The sequence below is a fragment of the Ceratosolen solmsi genome, unplaced genomic scaffold (assembly GCF_000503995.2).
Source record: "Ceratosolen solmsi marchali unplaced genomic scaffold, CerSol_1.0 scaffold30, whole genome shotgun sequence".
Classification (NCBI taxonomy): Eukaryota; Metazoa; Arthropoda; class Insecta; order Hymenoptera; family Agaonidae; genus Ceratosolen; species Ceratosolen solmsi.
In genome coordinates, this window is record NW_011948421.1 from 2,260,190 (window position 1) to 2,285,819 (window position 25,630).

General features: G+C 22.7%; 1 protein-coding gene across 3 annotated transcripts in view; it reads left to right on the plus strand.

Annotated features, from left to right (window-relative positions):
* The first annotated feature begins 430 nt into the window (after positions 1–430).
* Positions 431–25,630, plus strand: part of Cpr (Cytochrome P450 reductase) — a 28,506-nt gene continuing 3,306 nt past the window's right edge. The window contains exons 1-5 of one of the 3 annotated variants that reach the window (XM_011498441.1): positions 431–485; positions 919–1,107; positions 21,294–21,502; positions 22,805–22,997; positions 23,075–23,224. In XM_011498441.1, coding sequence (XP_011496743.1) covers positions 21,327–21,502; positions 22,805–22,997; positions 23,075–23,224 — 519 coding nt within the window. In that variant the 5' untranslated portion in view covers positions 431–485; positions 919–1,107; positions 21,294–21,326. Of the gene's footprint in view, positions 486–918; positions 1,108–11,112; positions 11,142–21,293; positions 21,503–22,804; positions 22,998–23,074; positions 23,225–25,095; positions 25,300–25,630 lie in introns of those variants that run through there. The other 2 variants (XM_011498440.1, XM_011498442.1) reach the window with 2 other exon arrangements.

A 25,630-nucleotide genomic window follows, 5' to 3' on the forward strand; every position in this document is an offset into this window, starting at 1 on the left:
TAAAATATTTTTTGAAGCTGTTAAAATTAAAATATGTATATGAGTGTGTGTGCCTGAGTGTGTTTCTGCCTGTGCGTGAGTGTGTGCGTGCGCGAGTACATGTGTGTGCATCAATTTTTCAAATATCTCTCGAGGAACAACAAAATTTTTTAATATACATTCGTTATATGTTGAATTATGAGAAAAAATTAGACTATATAAGACGGAGATATTTAATTAAATATTTATGTGATATTTTTATTATTCATATCATTTAATCATTATAAATGAAGTATTTTAGATGTTGAATCTTCTGTTCGACATTTGGAAATTAAAAACGCGGTGTACCAACTTAACGGCCCAAGAAAATATTCTATCTATATCTACCACTGTTGCCGTCTCTTTCTTGTTCTTTCACTTTGTCGCTTTTTTTTATTAGTTGCTGCTGGATTCCGGTATTCGGACGAGGACGTTGGTCTCAGTGAAATACGCCGGATTATATAGAAGTAACGAACGTCTCTGTGCATTCATTTTTTTCGAGTCCCTTTGGCACATGATTTCTTTTCCTGTCCATTCTCAAGTTCCTTCATACGGCGTAGGTGTCGCAACGCATTATTATTCTCTTTCTCTCTCGTTGTCTTGAATCATCTCTCTCTCTCTCTCTCTCTCTCTCTCTCTCTCCTCCTTCCCTCCCACTCTCTATCTGTCCCTCTCCCTCTATCTTTCTTATATTCTACATTTTGTCTTCTTCGTTTTGTGTAATATACATCGTATATACATAGGTATATATACGTCGGTATATATATATATATATATACATATATATATATATATATATATATATATATACCTATATATGCATTCCTATATGTACATGTATACATATATGTGCATATATATATATATATATTGCATTCCAATATAAATATGTATATATAGGAATTCGAAAAGAAAACGCGGGCGCATATATTCACGCGAGGGCGAGGGTAAAAGAAGGTACACATGGAAAGTGATTTGACGAAAGAAAGTGTTTGTGTTTTCAACAACTGTTCATTTTCAAAATTAGTGGAGCTGTAAAAAAAGGGTGGAACTAAAGGTTTACCGACAAAAAAGATTAGATATATAAAGGTGAGTGCAAAAATATAAAACGTACGGTAATCCCTGGACATGCATGCCCGTATGTAACAAAATCGGGATGTAACGAACAATTTCATTTTAAATCCGAGCTCTGACGTTGCACCACTTGTGAAGCCGTCATTTTTCCTCGTAATATGCTGACGTCCCGGAAACTTAATGTATCACAGCGTTAATTTACGATTAAATTGACAGCTTAAGTGGTGCGGTATACTTGAAACTACATGAAAGTGCGTTTTTGTGGTACATAGTACTGGGTATTACACGTATACTCGTATGTCATAACAAATTTTCCATTCCCAAAAAATATGATACACCTCTTTTTTTTTTTTTTTAACTTGAATTTAATTTAGACTCATGTTCCGCAGAAATAATTTCTTTAAATGATTCCTCCTTTTTTTCTTTATTAATTTATAATTTTCATAAGAAAACTTGTCTACTTGTTTAAGCGGAATACAAATAACGACTCACGATGAGGCACGATGAGAGAAATAATGATGATATGTGAGTTTGTATATGGATGAATTTGTAAATCAATGTTTATTTTATTCATAAATTAAATTTTTATATTTATATTTATATATACAAATGCCTTTATAAATTACATTTTAATTTATATAAATTTTGTTTTCCTTACTATACTTACTACGTATGCAGTAAAACGTTAGATTTGATAGTTTTTTTTGAAATGATATATTTAAAAAATATTATGCTCATACTATTTATGGAAATTTGAATTAAATTGAATTAATTTCAAGTAGTATATGTGTAAAAATTATAATTTTGTTACAATGATGGTTAGTAGTTTGCTATTTATTTGTAAAAAAAAAAAAGTGTTCACTTGCATTCAACTAATTTCTAAATAGTCACAGTAAGGATTCCATTTATAATAAACATATTTCACAACTATGTAACATTTACATAGAAATATAACAGACAATTGAAAAACTGACTTTACTTAATATTTATACTCCTTTTAAATTCAAAAGTAAAAAAATAATTTATTAACGGAAAACTTATGAACTTGTCTTTAAGTTAACTTAAAACGTTGAATAATGTAATTAAAGTCAAAGTTCAATGTGAAAATATTGAAATCTTAGATCGTAATACGGTTTCATTGTTGGTTTTGGTGGCAATATAAACCTAACGAAAGATTTTAATAATTTTTTTAATTAACTTTACTGAATTATTATTATATAAATGTAATTAAAGAAATAGAGTACTTAAATAAACGATATGTGTTATACTAATTTTTATTCAAAGACTTTCACTATTTTTAATGATATATATATATATATATATATATATATATATATATATATATACACACACACACACACACACACACACACACACACACATAATATTATATATATTAGATTTAATAATATATTGTATGATGTAACATATCCAAAAAGCTATTTATAAGCCACAAAATATTTAAAGAACATATTTTTCTACAGTACCAGTCATTGTAGTTCTTTAAGAATAAATACAAAAGACTTAAATTTTAAATGACTTAAAAGTAAATATACTTATTACACATTTGTAAATTTTCTGATAAAAATCTCATTTTTCCAAATATAGAGATACGTCTCTTACAAATACAGCTTCAGTAGCATGGGTAAGATTTTTAAGAATATATGTAATCGTACTATTGAATACTAATCTTTTGATCTTCAGATTTCAGTTACAAGTTTGATATAATGAAACATTTTTAAAGAAAGTTTTTTACTAATAAAAATATTGTAGGAGCTCAGTTTAAATTTTTTATATGCATTACAATTTTTCTTAACACGTTATACTTTATTGTTTTATTTTGAAAAATAAAACTATATTTTATAAATACGTATTATTTATAATGAAATATATAAAAAATTACTTTAGTACATATGAGAGTTACAGATTTTACACATTTTAAGTTGTAAGAATGTCAAGAACATTGATATCTTCACACTACTATTAGATTGTTTTAATGTTAATTTATCAATTAATTCTCTAAAACTTAATTACGTAATACACGCTTGACATCATCACATTAAGAAGAACTTCAAATTGGCATATCATGCAATATTTAAATTTGATAATTTTTTAGTAGAACAGAATTGTGCTTTAAATTACTGTAATTATTAAACATTTTCACGAATTTGAAATAATAATTTTTCGCAATAAATAATGTTTCCAAGAATATAATTGTATTATTTTTTTTAATAACATAAATTTTAATATATGTAGATAATTCTTTAATCCAGTGCATCCATAATTTAATATTACATTATGGCATCGTCATATAATCTTATAATACACTTAATGTAAATTATTGATAAAATGATTTGTATTATTAAAAATTTCAGGAAGTATATCAGTACAACGTAATTACAATGCATTTATTTATTTTGAATGATTTTGAAAAGATATTTTATCATGTACTTAATGTATATTTTAATACAAATAAAGAACTATTTATTTAACATATGAATGAATTAATATATTTAAAGTGATGCTTAATAAATTATTTGTTAATTATATTTTTATTAAGCAAAAATAATATTTTTATATATTCATATTTTTAAAATAAGGAAATGGATTTATATTTAGTTTATCAATTTTGTTAATTTATAATTGTGATAAGCAAGTAAAATTATAAATTGAATTTAATGAAAATATAAGATAATATAATATTTAATACGAAGATAAATACGTTTGTTAGTTATATATAATATATATGTAGTTTCGATTTAAGTGGTTACATAAAGTTTTTATTAACTAGGATTGTACATGTGTATATACGTATATATATATATATATATATATATATATATGTATAATTATCTAAAATAAATTTGACGTTATTGACTCAATTTCGAATTAAGTGGCTACATAATGTTTTTATTAACTAGGATTGTACATATGTATATACGTATATATATATAGCTTTATTATTTGTTATTTATTAAATTCAAATAAAATGATATCAGTATATTTTCTTTTACGAAAATTGTCATTAATCAGTATAGATTGACATGTTTAAAATACCATAATTGAAATATTTGGAGATCTTATTTCTACTAAAATAAAAATATTGTTATTTCTTTAATGAATGCTCTCTTAATTTATTCATAATTATATTTTAATGTAATTTGTTATTTGTTTAGAACAAACCGTCGTGATATTTTTTTATTGATTGCTATTCTAGTTATATATAATATTAATAATTTTGTTGACTAAGCTGGTTGTATTCATATGAATAAATATAAATCGTAAGTAAAAAAAATCTGGTATTAGCTTAACGTGTGTTTAGATAAAAAACAAAGTTTATGCAGCAAAATAATGTATAATTATATAAATCTTTAGTAACTTCAATATAATATTTTTACTGAGTAGCAAATTAGTATAAAAACAAATAGTATAAAATTTTAAATGTATAATAATCAATTAATTATATTATATAAAAATTATTATTCAAAATGATCAAAGTAATTTTTAATTCAATAAATAAAAGTCTTTTTCATTGATTCTGATTAAATTGAATAAAAATTAATAAATTATTTTATATTCTTCACGAAGAACTTATTTAAAAGTTATATCGTAAAAATTTTTCTAATATCTTTAGGAAAATGTTTCTATTTATTTTAGTATAAAATTGCATTGTTATTATCGTTTCATTGTTTATTTTAAGACCAAAGAATGTATTTTTATAAAATCACATTATATAATATAATATTAATGTTGTTATTAGTTATAATTCTATTATTATTATCGTTTCATGATTTAGCTTAAGAGTTAAGAATGTATTATCATTGAATCTTATATAACATAATGCATTTATTATATAATATAATATTAATTTAATATTATATAAAATTATCATATATTAGTAAAGTTTATCCTTTCTATAATTAATAATTCTATAATTATTTAATTATAGCATTTAAAAAATGATTAATTTGGTTACTTTACAAGTATATTAGCTTGATAAGATAAATATTGTAAATCACATATTTACGTTATTATAATGTTTATTGAAATTTAAGATATGACAACAAAATAAAATATTCCTTTAATTGACATTGTAAAATCGACTAAATCACTTTGTTGATTTCTGCGATTCAATTTATCTTGAATTTTGTCTGTATTTTATATTTTTATTAAATTTTTAAGTGAGTTTCATTTTTATAATTCTACAAATATTAAATTTCTTGAGTACACAAATACTGATAATATCTTTAAATATATTAAAATAATAATTTATTAATCATCCAATTTTTCAAGTATGTATGGTTATGATTTTGTAATTCGAATAATTTTTTTATTATGTGTAGTAATTCAATTTTTTTAAATAAAAATTGAAAGTTTTATCATTTAGTTTGTAAGTCGAATAATAGAGTTAAGAGCATAAGTTTTGAGAAATGAAAATAATGGTGGCAAAGGTTAGATTATTTAATATGATATGATCTGCAGACAATGTTAATTTGTATTTTTATTGAATAAACACAAAAGGGTTTGATTAATAAGTAAGAGAATATTTTGTTAATTTTTTAATTCAAATTCTTAATTCGAAATTATCAATAGAATGATTCATACACGTCGGTTATTCGTCTTTTCATTATTTATACTAAATGCCTTATAACGTATTAAACAAAATATTATTTATACAGGGAAAGAATTTTTCTTGTAATAGTATATCTAAAGATTTTTTTATACCGATAATATATCACGTGTTTTTTCGCGGTTATTGTTCTGCTCAAAGGCTACGTATCTACAGACAATGAACATGAGTATAAACTTCAGAATCAGATGAATATTTTCAAAACATTCTAAGTGTATTTTTCTTCTCGTGTTATCTTATAAGATTTCTATATTATACCCACCTAGAATCAAAAATAATAATTTATCAATATTATATATATATATAATGAATAAACAAGACTAAAACACTTGTTAAAAAAAAAATTTTTTCATCCATAATTCACCCACCTATATTTATGGGATGAGGAAGGAGGTTTAAACATTAAAGAAAGTTTATTTATTATTAATTATTACATTTTTTATATAATATTCAAATAATGTTACAAATGTTTTATTAAACATTGGCTCGGAAATAACCATTCAACATGATTAATCATATGCATACATGTGTATAGTGTATACATATGAATAAAGTGCGACCGTAAATACTTGCATCGTCTACAATTTCAACATTCCATGACTTTGTAGGATTTAGCGGGACTGAAAGATTGGAAACTTCAAAATAATTTTTGCTCGCAGTCTTACTATTGCTAATGAAAAAGTTATGTTATGCGGAGTCAACAAAACGTAAAATACCTACAATAAATAATGTTAACTATTTCTAAAAAAATTTCACTCTTGAAATTTAGAACAATATTTTGTTTAACATTATATCTTCGATGTCAAAAAATATGAATATTAAATTATTTTAATATTAAATTTTTCATTATGTTCACGAGATTATTATGCGACTTTGTTTCGAATAATAAAATGAATGTGCCTGATATTTTAAGGGTACAATTCTTTTACGCTATTATAGATTTTTAAGGAATTAGAAGACAATACATACGACAATACAAATCCATTCTATTTGATAATTCATTCCCTGTCAATTATTATAAAAATGTCTGCATTTTTAATATTATGTAGTACGTTGACTAAAATTTATTTTATGTAATTAAATTGCTATTAAATGCAAATATCACGATGCATTATATATATATATTATTAAACGAAAATCATGATATAAAATATATGTTTTATATTACGTATACATTATTTATAACCATTAATTTAGAAATGTTTAAATTCTTATAATATTAATTTTTCAATCGTATTAATATCGTACTAATATCGTAATTTACATTCGAATAATGAAATTAACAAAATGAATTTATAACTTTTTTTTTAACGATATCTTTTGAATTAAAAATTCCATTTAAATTGTTTCGATTATTCAATATTTTATTTTCTAATATCTCTATTAAATCTAATATAATATTATACAAATATGTGTTATTAAAGAGTAATTGTAGAGGGAATTTTTTTTGCTATAAGCACTTTAAATGTTCCTAAATACAGATGTGTATCTGTCGAAATAAGTATCCTTTAAATTTGCAATGGCAAATGTGTAAGTCAATATTTATTTTAATTTTGTGTTTTTTATTCAAATTTATATAGCAGGCGATGTGTTTGCAGAAAAACTTGTGAAATACGAAAATTATCCAGTATATAGGTATTTATAGCTATATATATATTATATATATATATATAATAGTTATCCTACAATTGCTTGTACATCATGTAATAAATATATGAAACATTTGTAAAGAAAATTTATTCCATTTATTTTATATAAAATGAAATTTATAAATGTAGACTTAGCTGTAAAACTGAAAATAATGCATCAGAAAGTTAAACATTTTGTATTTATCTTTTAAAGTGTGAATTTTAAGAGTATATGTGAAAATAATTATTTTTGGTATGTTTATCTATAAAACAATATTTATGGATATATTTAATTTTATTAAATAAATATTCAAGTTCTCTAATTGTTTACGTTAATATTTTATTAACATTGGAGACTTTAGAAATTAATGCATATTTTAATGTACAAAGCACTCACTTGTTCAATTCTGTTTGTTTCTATTCTTTCTATTTCTTTCAATTTCTATTCTTATATTATTATATATAAGATTTTAATATTAATGTCTGTTAAGATATTAATTAATCATAGCTAGTGTTTAAAACAATTAACGTTCTATGATACAAATATATGAATCTTTATCTTTAATTGTTTATAAAGTATGATTTAATACACTTACAGTATTTACATATAATATTGAAAAGTTAATTATATTATTAAGTTTTTTTTTTTTTTTTTTTTTTTTTTTTAAAAAACATTTCATTATTTCATTAATTATAAACATTTCATTATTTCATTAATTAGAATTTATATATAATATATTAATTAAATTGTTGACAATAGCAACAATGTATAATAAATCCGTTAATTAAAGTCTCAACTCAACGTTCTCACCCAGTTTTTATATATCTTCTATGTATTTTTCAATATAGAGGTTATTGATCAGTGTTGGCAATTCGATTATAATTTTAATAATTGAACAGGTCATGTATAACGGTGTTATTAGCCTAACGAATACAAGCTAGATTAACATAGTATATTTTCTGCAAATTTTAAATTTTCACTTATATAATAATATGAACATTTGTTTCCTTTTAAAAGATGATAAAAAAAAAGATTAAATTACTTTAGCAATTATATTTTCTATTTCATTGTAAGTATTGTAAACGTAATTAATTATTATTGTCATTAAAACATCGATTCAATAAAACACTTATTTTATATGCATTCAAACTTTATATAAGTGGTTCAAAAGAAGTACATTATTGTAATATATTCTTTTTCAATTTACTTATGATTTTGTCACGTAGGCAACTGCTTTCTCACTATTGCTACGCATAGTAATGCCAGTGTATTTCTCTATCGAATTATGTAAGGTATTCGATTGAATTTAAGTTCAATTTTTTCAATTTTCATATTTTCTTAACTCAAATTTGTATTCGGTGAATTTAATAATTGAAGATAATCATTAGCATTTTTTTTAAACTAATTTTCTTACATCATTAATTCACAGTGATATTATTAAAATTTTTACATTACTACTTAAGTATCTTTTGTAATACTTTTTCCACTGTAAAAGGATAATTTCACCCATTTAATACATAATTCTTCCATTTCATATTTATAATTAAATATGCGATATTAATTGTAATTTATATATAATTTTATTTATATATTATTTAATATTTTATTGATATTTGATGACAAAATTATTTTAAATAATGCATTAAAGAGACAAAATTATAAAAATTATTACTGAATTTGGAATCTACAATGTGAAATGAATTAATTATGGGAATTTTGTAAATGTCGAATTAATCATCATTGAAATTGAAATTATTAGTTATGAAATAAATCATTTTACTTCTTTAACCTTTTATAAAAAATGCCATAAAAATTAAATCGGTTTATTTATAATGTTAAAACTAATTATTAATTAATTCATATACATATAAGTAAATTTCAATTATGGTAATCAGGGTAATTTAATTTTTATAGTTAAAAATTTAATGATTTAAAATATACTATTATTATTATTATTATTATTATTATTATAAATATTCCGTATATATATTCATTAATTAAGTTATTTTTTTAAATAAATATCCTCAACAAAATTAAAAATAAGTTGAAAAATAAAATATTTCCATATTATTATAATACAATGTTAGAAAACTATGTCAGTAATAAAGTTTTTGCTTTTCTTTTCATTTCTATACATTTAAATTATTTATTCTGTTATTTAGCTGTAGATAAGTACATTTTGAATAAGATATACAATGTCTTAAAATTATAAATATATAAATAATTAATTATATGCTAATATTGTATCTACGATTGTCAATTAATAAAGTCAGTAATAATGACGACTGTTTTACTACGTGAAAAAACTTAACGGTTTAACAATAGTAATAATAATAATAATAATAATAATAACAATGAAGAAAAATGAATGGGAAATGTTAAAAAATAATTATCTCCAACTTGAGGCTAATATGTAGTTTCTTTATATTCATGTGTTTTAATACGTTTATTTGTTGTCAATAACCTTGAAAGTTCACCGAACACCTTGACACATACAGAATTTATGGTAATCATAATAAATAAAAATACTTTTCCCAGTATAAATTTTATGATAAAAAGTGAAAAGGTTTTGTTGGGATAAATTGATATCGTGTATATTAGAGTAAATAATTAATATTTAGTTAAAGTCAATTTATATTTGTCGAACCATGAAATACGAAATCTTATTCTCATAAAATTTAGAATACATTCCAAGTTCATAGGAATATCATCGCGAACTAAATATTTTAAAAATGTGACTGGACTAAGTATTCTTAATAAATCACTTAAAAGCCTATTAGATAAACTTATCGTTCGTAGCACAATAATCGGAAGTAAGAAAACCAAGCCTTCGTATGACAAAAATCAGGTTGGTTGAGTGACACGTGGCGTGATGATGAGTCTTTCATTAAAGAAAATGACGAGGAAAAGAACAATTGTAAAAGTGATCCGAAACGTACAGTAACGCGTGCCGTGTAATTGACTATTCTGATGCTGAGCATGCTAGGGGCTTACGATCTTCCAATTTAAAAAAATCGCACGTGCAATGACTGAGCATTACTACGGCACAACCGACGTTTATCCAGCGACGCGTCGACGTTACGCAGAAATGAGACGCAGAGCCGCATGACTCGTTCGTTTGTCCATTCAACGGTCACTCGCGTCGTCGCAAAAATGTTCAATTTCACGATGAGTGTTAGCTGCCCCTCTTCTTTCCCCTTCCCATTTCGCTCCTTGTCAATCCTTATCGCGGTCTCCTCGCCACTCGCTCCCTACCCTATCCTTCCCCCTCGCTCTCACCCCCCTCCGACTTGCCCGTCGACGCGACGATTCGTCTCTTCATACATTCATCCATACGCGCAAGCATGCATTTACGCACGTATGCGCGCACAGAGGCATCACACACATGGTTACGCTATAGCAGACCGTTTACACTCCGATGTGTTTGCAGGTACGTTTACTCCAACTGGCGCAACACGTTTTTCCGCGCTCTCCCTGCACACTTTGCCAGACACGTGTGCAGCATCGACGTCGTTGATCCGCCTGATTTAATCCCTAGACATCTTGTCCCCCGGTCACAATCGATGCTCTCTTGAGTCGTCGTGGCCGTTTTACCGGTTAGAAGCTCTCACGACTCGCATTTATTATTCTCGGCATTGAGAAAAAGTCAGTGTGCTGTGACTCACAGTGTGAAACTTAGTTCGCGAGAGAAGAGAACGAGCTCGTACTTTGGAATATTAGCAACAGAAGATTATATATCTATATATATCTAATAGTTTGTATATTAGCAGGAGAAATCATGAGTTTTATCGTAAGTACTTACATTCATTATTATTGCCGGAGCCATTTCATGACAAATTAATATTTTAACATTCTATTACCTTTTTAGAGCATTATTTGTTTAATCTCTCGAAACTAACTCAAAGTAACTGAGAGCATTATATTTTTACAGAAATAACATTGATTTTAAATCCGACCATAACACCATCTGCGTATTTATCAATCTTTTCATTTGTCATTTCTCATGAAATTCTATCATTTTCGATTATTATTAAATGATGTACGGGTAGCTATTTGTTTCCATTATTGGCTAGCGAATTCGGTACTAATTTTGCCCTTTCTGCGTTTCAAAAAGCCACAATTGTAATAACTACGTATCGTTATAAAATAATATATGTTTACGAAGATATCGACGCTTTTCTTCAACTTCTTCGTAAGCTAGAAATACTCGCTGGAAGTTTTCAGCATAACTATAACATTTTATTCTTCGACGATCGCGCACGCTATTGCTGAAAATTCACTTTTGCAATCGGTATTCTCGCATTTGTTCTCACGCTAAATACTCGATGCTGCTTCTATAATTTTCATATAAAGTTGTGTCAACTTTCAATCACATTATTCTACGTACTACATCTTAAAATTATAGTTACGATACACAATTATTGATGTTACATAATTTTATTTTATAAATTGACGATCAATTATATTATTTCCATTACATTATTATTATTATTATTATTATTATTATTATTATTATTATTATTATTATTATTATTATTATTATTACTATGGCGATGATTATTATGATTATTATTATTGTTACTATTATTGTTTTTAATATCTTCATATTTATTCATTTAATCTCCAATAATATTTAAATATTAAATATTTAACAATAATTTCATATTATGTTTAAATTTAATTTATATATTTTGTTAATATCTATTTATCAAGTAGCTTTTTTTACAGTACTATACAGGATATTAATCATTTCGTAATTAAATAAGCTTGATAAAATTATGTTCATTTTAGCCGCAATTGCAATAATGATTGTCATGTGATAGATACTAACAAATATATATATACAATACTAATATCGCATCATTAACATTCATATATACAAATCAAGATGATTTAATCAAACTACGACTCATTATAACCTAAAGTAAGATAAGGTTAGTTTTAGCTTTTGTACGTAGGATGAATGATCTTACATCTTTACATATTAAGATACATGTTGCATTTTTTTATTATAATTTATTTATATTACTATATAATAATAACTTATATTGTCAATTACTTTTATGTAGGAATTAAATCAATATTAAATATACAAAATTGTAAACTCGAAAAATATGTATCTCTCGTTAGTTACAATAATTTGAAGTATTTATCCATTGCACTTACGATAGTTTTATTATATATAAAGTAGATTGAATATTGAACTATGATACAAGTATATTATAAATAACTTGCACTGTTTGTATTCTTTGACTAAGCAAGCTCATTAAAAACAGATCGATTATGTATATGTACATACATAAATATTTATATATTTATAATGTTTGTATATTTTGATTTGATTATTATTATTTAGAAGTTTCCGGAAATTTATCTCTGTGAATTGAATGCTAGTTTGTTTTATACAATAATGAATGTGTAATATATTTGTTTATTTGTTATATATATATATATATAAATATATTTGTTTATTTGTTATATATATATATATATAAATATATTTGTTTATTTGTTATATATATATATATAACAAATAAACAAACAAATATAACAAATAAAATATAAATAGTTAAATTGTGCAATAAAAACAGTTAGAAAATTTGATCATTTTAATTTTTATTAAATTAAATTAAATTAAAAATCCATATTGAGTTATAAATAATAAATTAAAAATTTTGTAGCATTTATTTATTTCATTAAATGAAATATATTTATTAAATATATTTATAATATAGTCTCAATTCAATATAATCTTAATTTAATTGTAAAGGCAACGTATATTGCACTGCAATATTTATAATTGATTAAAGCAGTTTTATCATTAGCATTTTTTTTTTATTTTTACAAATTATTTTTGCTGGAATTATATATATGCATACGCGCGCGCGCGCACACACACACGCGCACACGCACACACGCACAGATGCAAATGTACAGAATCTTAAATCGGATTAAATAAATTTTAAATATCTTTATTTTGGTATATTTTTGACATAGACGTTATCATTATACTGATAAAAAGATCTTATAATTTGAACGTACAAATGCAATTTTAAATACATTATAAATTATTCGCATTTGTAAAAAATAATAGTTACTTAATTGCATTTTTAATATGCATTATATATTTATAGTTAGGTATTCAATTTATTTACAGAAAACTTATTTTAACTGCATTTAATATTAAAACTATAAAATAACTATTACATTATATTTTACTGATTATTCTACACATATACATTATTAAAAATAATAAAAGCTACTAATGAATACATATTTTCTTGTGTCAAATCTATTGTTATTTTTTAATATTTGTTTTTTATTTGTACGGTGTAGTAATTTAAATAATTATTTGTAAATAACAATTTAACATTTCCTTATAAAAATATTAAGAAATATTATACACCAAATAATCTGATAAATATATAAGCATCATTTATTTTATTTTTCAATAATATGTAACATTTCTTTTTAAAATCTAGCCAATAAATATTTTTCAATTTGTTATCGTTTTAATATTGAATACGCTTTTAACTATAAATTAATTAATTGAATTATGAAGAATTAAATCATGCAAAAATTAAATCATACATCATGATGTACTTGGAATAAAAAATTACTAGCGATCATTTTCATAATTATAAAGTAATTTAATGATATAATTGATGAAAGGTTAGATTCTACGATGATATGTTTGAATATTAGATATTTTATTATTGGAAGAATGTTCAAACATTTGTAAAAACTCTCATGTCAAATTTATTACTTTGAATAACAGTCTCTGAATAATTTCTAAATAATTACAGATTTTATTATACGATGAGAAAACAAAAATGACTAAAGGCTCCATTTATGATGTATACTTTAAGATTATTTACACAATACTGAACTATTAAAAATTTTAGAACTGAAATAAATTTGTAAATAATACGCTTGTTTATAATATTTTTCTCATATTTTGATTATTTACTGTTTATTTGTAAGGCAAGGTTAAATTAAATAATGAAAATTTGAAAAATCTGAAATCATGCTGAATTTTTTTTTGCTTGAGTAGAAAGTTTCTAATTCAAATATAAAATAATAAAGTGATTGTTTACATTTCTTATTAATTGTTGTATCGAATAATAGTTTAGTTTTAATAAAATTCTATAATGTAGGAATAATTATTTGAAAATCTCTAAGAAAAGAATTTGTTTTTTTTTTTTAAATAAAAAATAGGATTCTTTTAATTCAACATTTATCTTTAAAATAAATTAATAATTAAAGCATCGTATAAAAAATCTCTTGAATTTTCGAATAATAAATGCATAGGTCTCCAAAATATTTAATATGAATGGTTGAAATTGTAAGGAATCATTTTTTGACAATCAAAATCGATATTGAAATTTTTTAACAAAAATTTATTATTTATAATTAAATAATTTGTATTCTGGGATATTGGAAAAAAAGCATATTTTAGTACATTTATCTTAAAATTTGAAATATTAATGTTTCAGTATGCAAACAGACGAACTCGTAATATAATCATAGTTATACCATGAACAATTTTCTGAAAATTATATACAAATTTTCACTTTTTTTTTAATAATACTTATTGAAAATTTTAATTAAGATTTTAATTGACTACTCTACAGTTTGTAGTCAATATTGAATATCTGCACAGTTATATCTCATTTTCTTCTTCAGCTTACACATTCATTTTACATTGATGACGATGTAATATTTTTCTTATAACAGAATGTATTAAATTATTCAATAGGAAAAATGTGTGGTATATTTAGTATATTATATATATAAATTTTTTTTTTAAACAGATATTTTTATTTCATTAATCATTCCTTTTACATCTATTTATTATTCATCCATCTATTCTATTACATTTATTATGTTAAAAAAATTATTAATATTTTTGTTTACCTTCGTTTAAAATAATTTATATTATATTTAATAATTTTAAATTAGTAATATATTTATTGTTTGGTTTTTTGAGTGAAAGTTAAACGAAGAAAATTAAATTTATTGTTTATATTTTCAAATATGATTAATTGTTTTATGTTTGTTTCTAAGTTTGACGACAGTTTATTTATACACTACACAAGTAATTACAATATTAATAATTTGTTTATTAGGTTAAATCATAAATGATATTTAAAAGTAATGTATGAACTTATTAACAAATATAAATAAAAAGATTTGACATAACAGTTTATAAATCTTTTTACTTTCAGCTTTATGAAATATTTAATACATAAAGGTCGTTTATAGGACAATCGATTTTCTATTACAATAAGATCTCCATTTAATACATTGTTTTTTTTCATTTATCTTAATTATTTAAATATAATACGTAGCAATTATTATAGTTTAAAAGTAAATTTATTAAAATTATTTAAATCATCAACTAATCTGATAATGAAAATAAATTATTATTAAATTATTTCATATCTATAGAAACGTAAACAAGAGTACCTTGATATATATATTTTTAATTTGTATATTATTGATTTGTATGTATTTTTGTTTTTAATATATTTCTTATATAAATAAATCTGTATAGGTTATAATTTAAATTATTTTTTAAAGTATTAGACATATCAAATATTTACTTAGTTATATTGTAATATATATATATATATATATATATATATATATATATATAAACGATCAACTTTATAAAGTTTAATTTAATATAGAAATTGAAATTACAATTGTATATTCGAACGCATGTTGGCGCGTACACACAAACAAATATATAAATATTTTCTAGTTTATATATATAATGTGAGTTCTGCGAAGAATTGATCCAAGAATTAATGTGATTTATGTTAGAATAGAAATTGAAATGTATATTTAAAATTAAATTATGTATTTAAAATTTAATTATTGAATAAAATTTAATATTTGTAAAATATTTAAAATTCTTAATAATTAAAATATATTAAAAATGCTCAGCTGGTTTTCTTTTTTCTGTATTAGTTGTATTAAACAATATCAAAACTTTATGGATAATTAATGATTAATGATTAATGATCAGTGTGAATAAACTGTTAATTATTGGATAGTTATATTATGTTATCTGGCCTTATGTTAAATTGTCAAAATAAACATAAAAATATTGATGTTAAATATAATATTAGTCGCAAAACTACATATTCGCAATAAAGTCTTCAAAACTAGTGTACTTTAAATTTTTCTAATTATTATTACCATCTGTAATTAAGTAAAATAACACATTGAAATAATATTTTAGTAATAGCTAATTAGGAAATATCTAGAATTCATAATAACAATATATTGATTACATTTAAAGTGATATATGCAGATTTTACGAATTATTCCTTATATCATGAATAAAAACATAAAAACGTTTCTTTTTAACACAAATAAAAATTAATTTTTAATAGGAACATTCTAATAATATGAGCTTGTCCAATAATATGATTAGTACTTTTTCAACTTTAATTCTTTCTTGCACAAGTAATATTTTACAGGAAATTTTTGTAAACGTATTTAACCAACAATATTTAAAAAAAAAATTTTATTAATGACTAATCGATGCACTATTTCTTACGTTATAGAAACAAATACAATAATACAAAAACAAATACAAAAACAGATACAATAATGAAAGTTTATAAAGTATTATAGTTTTATACAAAACTTCATAAAAAAATTAAACACATTCAAATCCTCAAATTTGTAATCACCTTCAGATTAATATCTAAATTATTAGAAATTTTTTAAATTCTTACGATATTATATAATTTATATTTATATATTTAATCTAATTTAGTAGAATATTCTAATATAATCTAATATTCTAATATAAATAATAAATTATTACTTATGTATTCGCTTCTTAGGGTGCCTAATTAATAATATAAAAGATACAACTATAATTATAACTATAAATAATAAATGAATAATTAATTAGATTAGTAAACAGAAAAATTTTCACTTATATTTAAGTATTATTTATAAACTTTTCTATTAAATGAAAATTTCCTATTATTGTGAAATATTTTTAAATAATTTGTTAGAAAAATGATTAAATCTGTAATATTTGAATTAAATAAACTTTTGCGATAAAAAATAGATGCATATTTAACTCTTACAATATTTAATATTATTATCTTAAATAATCTTCTATTATTTGTTTTTAAAATTGTATTTATCATTATATATATATATATATATATATATATATATATATATATATAAATATATATATACACATATATATATATAATATATATTATAATATATATATATATATATTTAAGTTCACATATTTGTACTCAATATTTTCATAAATAATAATCAAATAGCTGAATATTAATTTAAATCATCATTAATATCGTGTATTTTCCGTATGAAATTTTTATTTGTTACTTTTGTTTACCATTCAGTTTAGAAACGCCAATTTAAATAGAAAATGAGAATACGTATAGCTACGCCTGTCATTAATTGAACAAAATTATTATCAAGGATTTATTGATACAGTGAAGATTACTTATGCAATATTTCAAGAATTACTTTAATAGCAAAAAAAAGTAACATATAAAATGATAAAAATAAAATCTAATATTCAAAGTTCTATAACTTTCTAACTGTAAAAAATACTCTTTTATCGTTGTATAAATCTTGTAACTTGTAAGAAAAGAGTATTGGATGTAATTTTGAAAAGACTATTATTTCAATGATTATCGTCTAGATGTCCATCAAATATTTAAATACTCGAATGGATAAATAGTAATAAATTATTACATTAGAAATTGAACTCATTGATAATTATATTAAATATCAATAAAGATTATTTGAGCAACAGTGGTATTAAAAGTTTTTAATTTTTGATGTGACTTCTGATCCTCTCTCTCTCTCTCTCTCTCTCTCTCTCTCTCTATATATATATATATATATATATATATATATATGTGGTGTGTGTGTGCGTGTGTGTGCGTGCGCGTGCGTGTGTGTGTGTATCCTAATATTTTCATTTTTCACATTTGTTTAAACATATTATACATATTATTAAAGATTGTAAGATAATAGAGATCTTTCATTGACTTAAATATTTAATGGCTACATAACGTATTGTAACTAAAAATTTCACGTACTTGACAATTCCATGTAGCTTAGCTTATCTAAATCGTTGAAGAATTATAGTATAAAATAAAAGCTTTAGAATTTTATCGGTGCAAACATAAAATAGTGTAAATATACAATTACTGTATTATGTATTTATTAATATAAAATAATCACATCTTATTTAACAATGTTACGTAGATGTATTTAATAGTAAAGTCATCATTATTTTTCATCCATTCTATATTAACATTTATGGATAATTTAATCTCTTTTGTTTGATAATGGCGAAATACCGGTTTTCATCAACACCGGTTTTCTCCTTTCTCCTTTCTTTTATTTTCTTAAAATGTGTGGTGGCTTGTCTGGAATTTCGAATGACTACCTCAGTATAGTACTTAAATTTCATCTCCATGGTGCGACGAACGCCATGCATTTATAATCGACATATTCACACGCGCATTCTTATGTCAACGAATTTTCCATAGTGTAACGACGTCATTTTCCTTTCGTGCTCGAGACTGTTTCTTTTCATTCGACTTTAAGTGCTTTCATTGTGAGCTTTATATTTTATTTATATTTTTATGGTGTTAGAGAAATATAGTCACATGCACGAGTATAAACATAAATTTATACATCATGCCATTTTGAGTAAAAAGTATCTTCGCTTTGATGTCAGAATTTAATATTTAAAAATACATGTGTGCGCGTGTGCGTCTGTGCATATATAACAATTCCAAGTTATCACGATTTTTATGAACTTTTTACACCTTATAATAATAATAAGAATAACGATATTTTTAATACAATATCGATTATATTTATTTTGTATATATCATACTTAAATTGATAAAGGTAATTCATTTAAATTACATGTATTACTATTTAATTATTGTAAACTTTTATTTTTTTTACCAGATATTACTCCCGTTTCTTTTAGATAATTTAAAATGAACTATGATAAGGAAATATTACATTTTTAAATATAGAGAATCGATATTATGATGTGGTGAAACACTAAATTACTAAGTTGTTAAATAATGTGTATATATATATATATATATATATATATATATATATATATATATATATATATATACATCGTGGACAAACATAAAGGAAAATTAAAAATTATAGATAAAGTCAATGTAAAAAAAGTTGGAAAAAGACATGCATCGAGCGAATTTAATTTTGATATAGAAATGCCTGTGTAAAAATAACCATTAACGAAAAAGTTCAAGTTTAGAAATGATATCATAAAATAAATATTAATTTGAATCCGAAAAATGTAGCGCGACTTAAAAAATAGGAAAGTTTTTATTTGATTTAGGAAACAAGAAGCAATTTAATGTAAGGCTAAATGAAATAAGAAATTAGTACTCGATTTTTTTTTTTTTTTTTAATTTAAAAAGCACTAATCGAACGCAAAACAAAACGTAAATATTCTGGTTATATGTATAAAATGGAAAATATTTTATATGCGATAATATTTTATTATATAGTATTCGATGAATGTATCAACTCATCGTAAAGATATAAAGTGTGATAAAAATTGAGTTATTGATTCGCTAAAAGGTATACGAATAAAAAAAGAGACACGAATAAGAGGAAAAAATGGTCGAGTCGGAGAATAGAAAACCATAGTTTTTAAATTTTAAAAGGACGGATTCATCAGTCTTTCACAAAACTTGATTGCTTTCCCACGAAAATACAATAGAAAATTTGTTTAATATTTGATTAAACAAATTTGTTGTTAAATAGTTTATCACAAGTAATATTTGAAATTATTAAGATTTATAATAATAATTTATTAATTATAAGTGATTACATCAATTTTTTAAAAATTGTTCATATTGAATAAAAATTAGAAATAAAATTGATTTTAATGTTTAACAATCGTGATAACAAACTTTATGTTATCATCGACCGTAAGAGCGTATAATCCTGATACTGGATGGAATACATTTTAGTAATATTATTGATTTTAAACTTTGTCGTGGTATGTAGAAAGCATGTATTTAAACATGAAATAGTAATACACACAAATAGATAATTTATTTTTTAATGTATTTTAAAACAGATTTGTAAAAATTTGCGATTATTTGTTCAAAAGTAAATAGTATCATTTTCAAATACAAAGCAATGTTTAAGTTGGATACATTTTTAAAGGAGAATTATTGTTAATAAATATAAATGTAAAATTATTTGGTTGAATACTAAATACCGTAGAATATAAAAAAATCAATACTTATAGAATTTTTTATATTAAATGTACTTACTTTTTAACGAAAGTGTTCTAATACATTTATTTACGTTTCATTAAAATTGATATAACTATGATGATAGAAATGATTTATTAATTTTTATTCTAATTATTAATTAAATAATTAATATATTACTTCAAAAATAAAAATATAAAAAATAATTTAATAATAATTTAAACAAATAATTGATTATTTTTTTTATATAAAAATATTTGTTTTAATAGTTCGAATGTTAACATCAATTTTTTATATCTAAATTCAATTAGTCTAAAAATATGATCTAGTTTGTATTATAATCAAATATGTTATGTAATTCTATGGTTATTTTATATATTATATTATATAATTTATTATCGATCTCAGCGTTTTATCGACACGAAGATATTTTATTGATTCAAAATTAAGAATACAATGTGAAAGCATAATCTGAATGATCTTTTTACTTGGCATTATAAATGTCTATTATTTTAATTAGAAAGTAGTATGACAGCTTCTTTTTTATTTATTAACTCAATACAGTTTATATAAATAATTAATGAATAATCAAAACTTATTTTATAATTAAAAAAATTTTTTTTCTACAATTACTTTAGAGCGAAGATTTATCGCATCCGGAAGCCGTGAGGATGTCAGACACTCCTGAAATGCCTGGAATCACCGATTCAAAGATCATGAACGAATCAATGTTTAGCACCTTAGATATTGCAATATTAGTAGCTCTAATAGTTACAGTAATTTGGTATATTATGAGGTGGAACCGGCAGGAAGAATATACGTTTGCCAATACATCTTATACTATACAGTAAATGTTTTCATTATATAACTCTATAGTCCTTAAGAATATATTTTTTAGTTAAATAGGAATACAAATTTTTCTAACAATTTTCTATTCAATCTAAAAATTTGATGTATTTTTCATTCGATGATAAAGTAATATATAATAACTTACAAATAAATAGTTTCAAATAACAAACATAATTTGAAAGTATTTTGAATACATAAGTATTATTCAATTTTTGCTTATTTTTGTAAAATAAATATATTATAAGACGTATTTTGTGAATCAATGAAATTAATCATAAGCTTAAATTTGCCTAAATTAATTGGAATTATTGATGTTGCTTTGACAAATTTGTTGTATGGCTTTGAATTTGATTATGCTATTAATTTTTAGGAAATATTTCGACATATAAATTTCAAATAATTCATAGAAAATCAAATAATAGGCTGTTTTGATCAATGTGCAAGTTTAATTTATTTAAAATAATAAATTTATTCTTAATTACTTTTTTTTTCAAATGAATTGCCAGTCTAATAAATTTATGGAAATTGACTTCAATCAATCAAGTTTAGCTTACATATCTCATATAAATAATTCATCATATATATATATATATATATATATATCATTATATAACTCTATTTATCATCTAATGATTAAAATAGTAATAGAAAGAAAAATAATGATTTATTAGCAAATATTAATTTATGTCGTAGGTAGTCGTAAAAGTTAGAAATTTGAACAATAAATGGAAGGAATAAATAAATTTAAGATAATTTATTGATATTAAAATATTAAAAAAAAAATTTAATTATCTTATAAGTACCAAATAATTATGAATTTATTTAAAAAATAAGTAACATTTAATATTGTTTATATTATGTTAGTAGTTCATTTCGGCTGTTTAGAAATCTTTAGATATGTTATTGTGTAAAATATAACAAAATTAGATAATTTCTTAATATTAATTTTAATTTAATAATATTTGTTATTTTATTTATTTGGATTATTGACGAACATAAATATTTCTTTTATAATTTTGCATTTTAATTTTTCTTGATATTTAATTGACAAAGCAAACAATTTGCGAAGCATTGATTCTGTTAATTTAATTTGTGAATATAGTAAAGATGTACGTTTTGTTAAGCGATGGAATTTTTTTTTCTTTTTTTTTTTTTTTTTTGTTACGAAAATACATTATTTGACAAGTATGCAATGCAAAACTTACAGTGATGTATTAGTATTTTTGATAAAAGCGGTGTAGCTTATGCGCAAACAAATATCCGAATACTCATTAAACAAGATTTAATTTTATTAATTCAGACCATCATCGTACACAGCATCAACCCCCTCGGAAAATTCATTTATTAAAAAACTTCAAACGTCTGGTCGAAGTCTCGTTGTCTTTTATGGCAGTCAAACTGGAACCGCTGAAGAATTTGCCGGACGATTGGCTAAAGAAGGTATTCGTTACAAGTTAAAAGGGATGGTAGCCGATCCAGAAGAATGCGACATGGTTAGTTTAAAAAGAAAAAAATCTTACGAATATTATCAACATACTGAAAGAATACAAAATATGGTATTGTATTTCAGGAAGAGTTAATCAATTTAAAAACAATAAATAAGAGTTTAGCGATCTTTTGTTTGGCTACATACGGAGAAGGTGATCCTACTGATAATGCCATGGAATTTGTTGAGTGGTTAAAAAATGGGGATGCTGATCTCAATGGCTTAAATTACGCAGTGAGTTAATATTTCTTAAAATAAGCATATTCTATTTTTAATGTTATATTCTAGGAACATATTGAAGTAATTAAATTTTAGAATTTTTTCGATCACCTTGGCATTATTAATTTTCTATATAAAGTATTTTACAAACAATTTGCCCGCAAACTAAAAAGTATCAGTTTGATGTAAGCCGCAGTTGTAGTAGTTATTTGCAATAGTAGTAGTAGTAGTAGTAGTAGTAGTAGTAGTAGTAGTAGTAGTAGTAGTAGTAGTAGTAGTAGTAGTAGTAGTAGTAGTAGTAGTAGTAGTAGTAGTAGTAGTAGTAGTAGTAGTAGTAGTAGTAGTAGTAGTAGTAGTAGTAGTAGTAGTAGTAGTAGTAGTAGTAGTAGTAGTAGTAGTAGTAGTAGTAGTAGTAGTAGTAGTAGTAGTAGTAGTAGTAGTAGTAGTAGTAGTAGTAGTCGCAATAATAGCGATAGTGTTTAAAATAAAATAAAGATAACATTACAGTACACACATTATATATCAAATATAAAATTTGATGTGTAGACCTTTTATAGTAAACTAAGTGATACGCCACGTAAGAAAATAGTATTTAATGGATAGTTTAATAAACTTATATTTTATAAAAATATTATTAAAAATACTAAAAGTTTATTTTTGAATATGTTGATATTGTTAATAATAAAGTGAATCTCTGTTTTATCAAAAGCACGACCTTTTTCTTATGTTATCAGTTATAGTTACAGATAAAATACACTATATTTCTATTTGTATTTTTTAATTGTAATATTTTCAATAAAAATCATTTAATGTTATTTCAATATATTCTAATGCATCCTTAGTGTATATCATTTATGATTTTATTAATAAGAAAACTTATCATCTTTATATAATTATTAGAGACAATTATAGCGAATTTAAATAGTATTAAATATACAAACGAATTTAGTCTTTAATAAAATATTTTTCTTCTTTCAATTTTATATACATACTAAAATGATAAAATTGTATATTTAAATGTGATAAAATTAAAATATAATTTTTTAAACATGAAAGTGGTAAGCAAAATTGTTCATTGGTAATATGTTTATCTTAAGCATCTTTATTTATTGTACTGAAAAACGTGATATTTTATGATAATTTAATTTGCACATTTAAAAAATATAAATTACAAATATAACATATACCGATCAGCATTATTTCCATAATTTCTAGCTTTATAAAGAATCTTATTAATAGTGAGAGCTGCAAATATAATCAAGTAATTATAATTTTACAAGGAAAAGTTATGTAAATTTATGATCAATATTAAATTTGTACTCCATTAAGAATTTTTAATATTTTATAGATCAGTAAATTTAATATTTTAATTAAACTATATTTAATAAATCTTGATTAGATTAGATTAAAATATTTTAAAGCAGAGATTATTTCATATACTTTATAAAATTTTTATTTTCAAAGTACATTGCTGATTTTTTTTTTCTTTTCTTAAATATAATAAGTAGCCCTCTTAATATTATCGAAAAATTACGATCTACATCATTATTATTATGAATTATTTTTTTTTTTATTTTTTTTTAATTTTTTTTATACTCTTTTAATGATATATAATATTCATCCATTACAACTCAGCAAGAATATAACCTCATTCGCAGTGTTAATCTTACGTCATATGGCTACGGCCATAGATAAGTTGCGTTGTGCATTGTCTCGTGTTAAAACATTGTATTTATGTAGAAAAAATTGATATTAAAGAATTTAGTGATGGGCATGACACAATGGCACATTATTGAGGACGCGTTGATTGTTGAGTGTATGATATTCGACTTGATGCGAATTGTTAATTAAATTCTTTTAAAGAAAAGACAATCAATGAGGAATATTCGATTCCCGATTTTATTTAAGTATTTTCATTCGTGACATCAGTTCATAAAGTTTATATTAGCGATGATCGATATATGTGATTGATGATGGATGTTTTGAAGATAATAACAATTGCTCGTTCAGCTATATATCGTTTTACGGTATATAATTATTATAAAAGGCAGACGACTAAATTATCACTTTTTGTTCTATTGAAACTAAAGGCGAGGGTGATATACTTTATACTTTCTTTTTATTATATTATATATTATTAGTCCAACATATTCAAATTCCAAATGAAATTTATTACATTTTATGTTTAGAACGAATTTGCATTATGTAATATGCATGCACAGAAATTACAAAATCTATGTGATAAATATAAAGAAATTTCATTTGATAATATTAATATTATAATTGGTATTTAATTAATAGATATTTGTAATTATTATCGAGATAAACATAATATTACTTAGATTTAACTCTAATTAATAGTAGATTGATTAATTTTTATTGCAATTATTGGGTAACAAACAATCTAGTACATTTATTTTT